The 1,123-nt window shown below is 35.6% G+C and overlaps 1 protein-coding gene across 1 annotated transcript; it reads left to right on the top strand.

The window, feature by feature from the left end:
* Positions 1-441: 441 nt before the first annotated feature.
* LOC110038020 (WAT1-related protein At5g47470-like) lies at positions 442-1,102 on the top strand. The gene is made up of 2 exons (XM_020742775.1): positions 442-638; positions 721-1,102. The coding sequence occupies exons 1-2, from the start codon at positions 442-444 to the stop codon at positions 788-790; spliced, it is 267 nt and encodes an 88-aa protein (XP_020598434.1). The 3' UTR covers positions 791-1,102.
* The last annotated feature ends 21 nt before the right edge of the window (positions 1,103-1,123 follow it).

Raw genomic sequence — 1,123 nt, 5'->3', positions numbered from 1 at the left:
CCCGTGTTACCGGACCGGATCACAAGGATCACAAGAAACCGTGCACCTTTCCTTGAAGCCACGTGCCCGCATATCAGTGGACTCGAACGTAGCTCTACGTTAGGGGTCCTGATGTAATATTTTTCCAAAAGTGTGTGATCTTGAGAGCAATAAAAATTTGATCAATTAATTTACCAAATAGATACAAGTGGTGAATATTTTTAATACAAACATACATATTAATTTAATTAAATTTTTTTAAAATTATTCCTTTTTATTGTCAACCTCTAAACAGCGACAATTACACGCCGTCCCCTTCCTAACTCGCGATAATGCTGATTACTTTTTTCTTAATATCTTGATTAAATATTTAATCTTTATCAATGAATGGTGGGCCATGGGGGAGGCCTAGGCTTCTATATAAGGGCAGTTGTGGTAATTACTTGCAAGCACAGAGAAATAATGGGATACATGAGAGGAATTTTCTTTGAAGATTTCCTCATAATCAGCGGCTTGCTTCTTATCCAGGCAGTCTATGGCTTCTACACCATCTTCCTCAACCGTGTATTAGCCCTAGGATTCAGCTCTCTCTTCATCATCTACGCCGGAAACTTCGTCGGAGCCATCTTCCTTCTTCCTTTTGCATTTCTGATTGAGAGGTAACACATTAATTTTTTCCATTAATTTTTCTCCTATATATATTGTGGAGGACTGAATTTAGCCCTGAGGATTTGTGTGTAGAAAGAAATGGCCGTGGAGGATTACAGCGGCTATGGTGGTTCAGTTTGGGTTGATAGCTTTGGGAGGGTAAGAGATTAAGTTGCTGCCATTTAGCTTTATAAACATTAAGCAAACAATTTATTTTGTATTTATACATTTAATTGTCATTAGAAATATGATTATGGAAAAATCAAGGGGCATTTACTTGCATGTCACCCAATTCCTGTGTATTTACATATCTAACTTTTCAAATTTACTTCTTAAAAGTACATCTTCTGATGAATAGATAAGATGCCCTATATAAAGACTAAAGTTTTGGAGTTAGATATGTAAATACATAAGAATTGAGTGGCATATGTTAATTTTCCTTATTTCACTGTAATTAGTGCATTTTTTAGGTTGTGGTCTGTATAATTGATATTTT

This window comes from Phalaenopsis equestris, unplaced genomic scaffold, assembly GCF_001263595.1.
Source record: "Phalaenopsis equestris unplaced genomic scaffold, ASM126359v1 Scaffold229174, whole genome shotgun sequence".
Taxonomy (NCBI): Eukaryota; Viridiplantae; Streptophyta; class Magnoliopsida; order Asparagales; family Orchidaceae; genus Phalaenopsis; species Phalaenopsis equestris.
Note: the sequence above shows the minus strand (reverse complement) of the source record. Positions and strands in the feature narration are given on the sequence as shown.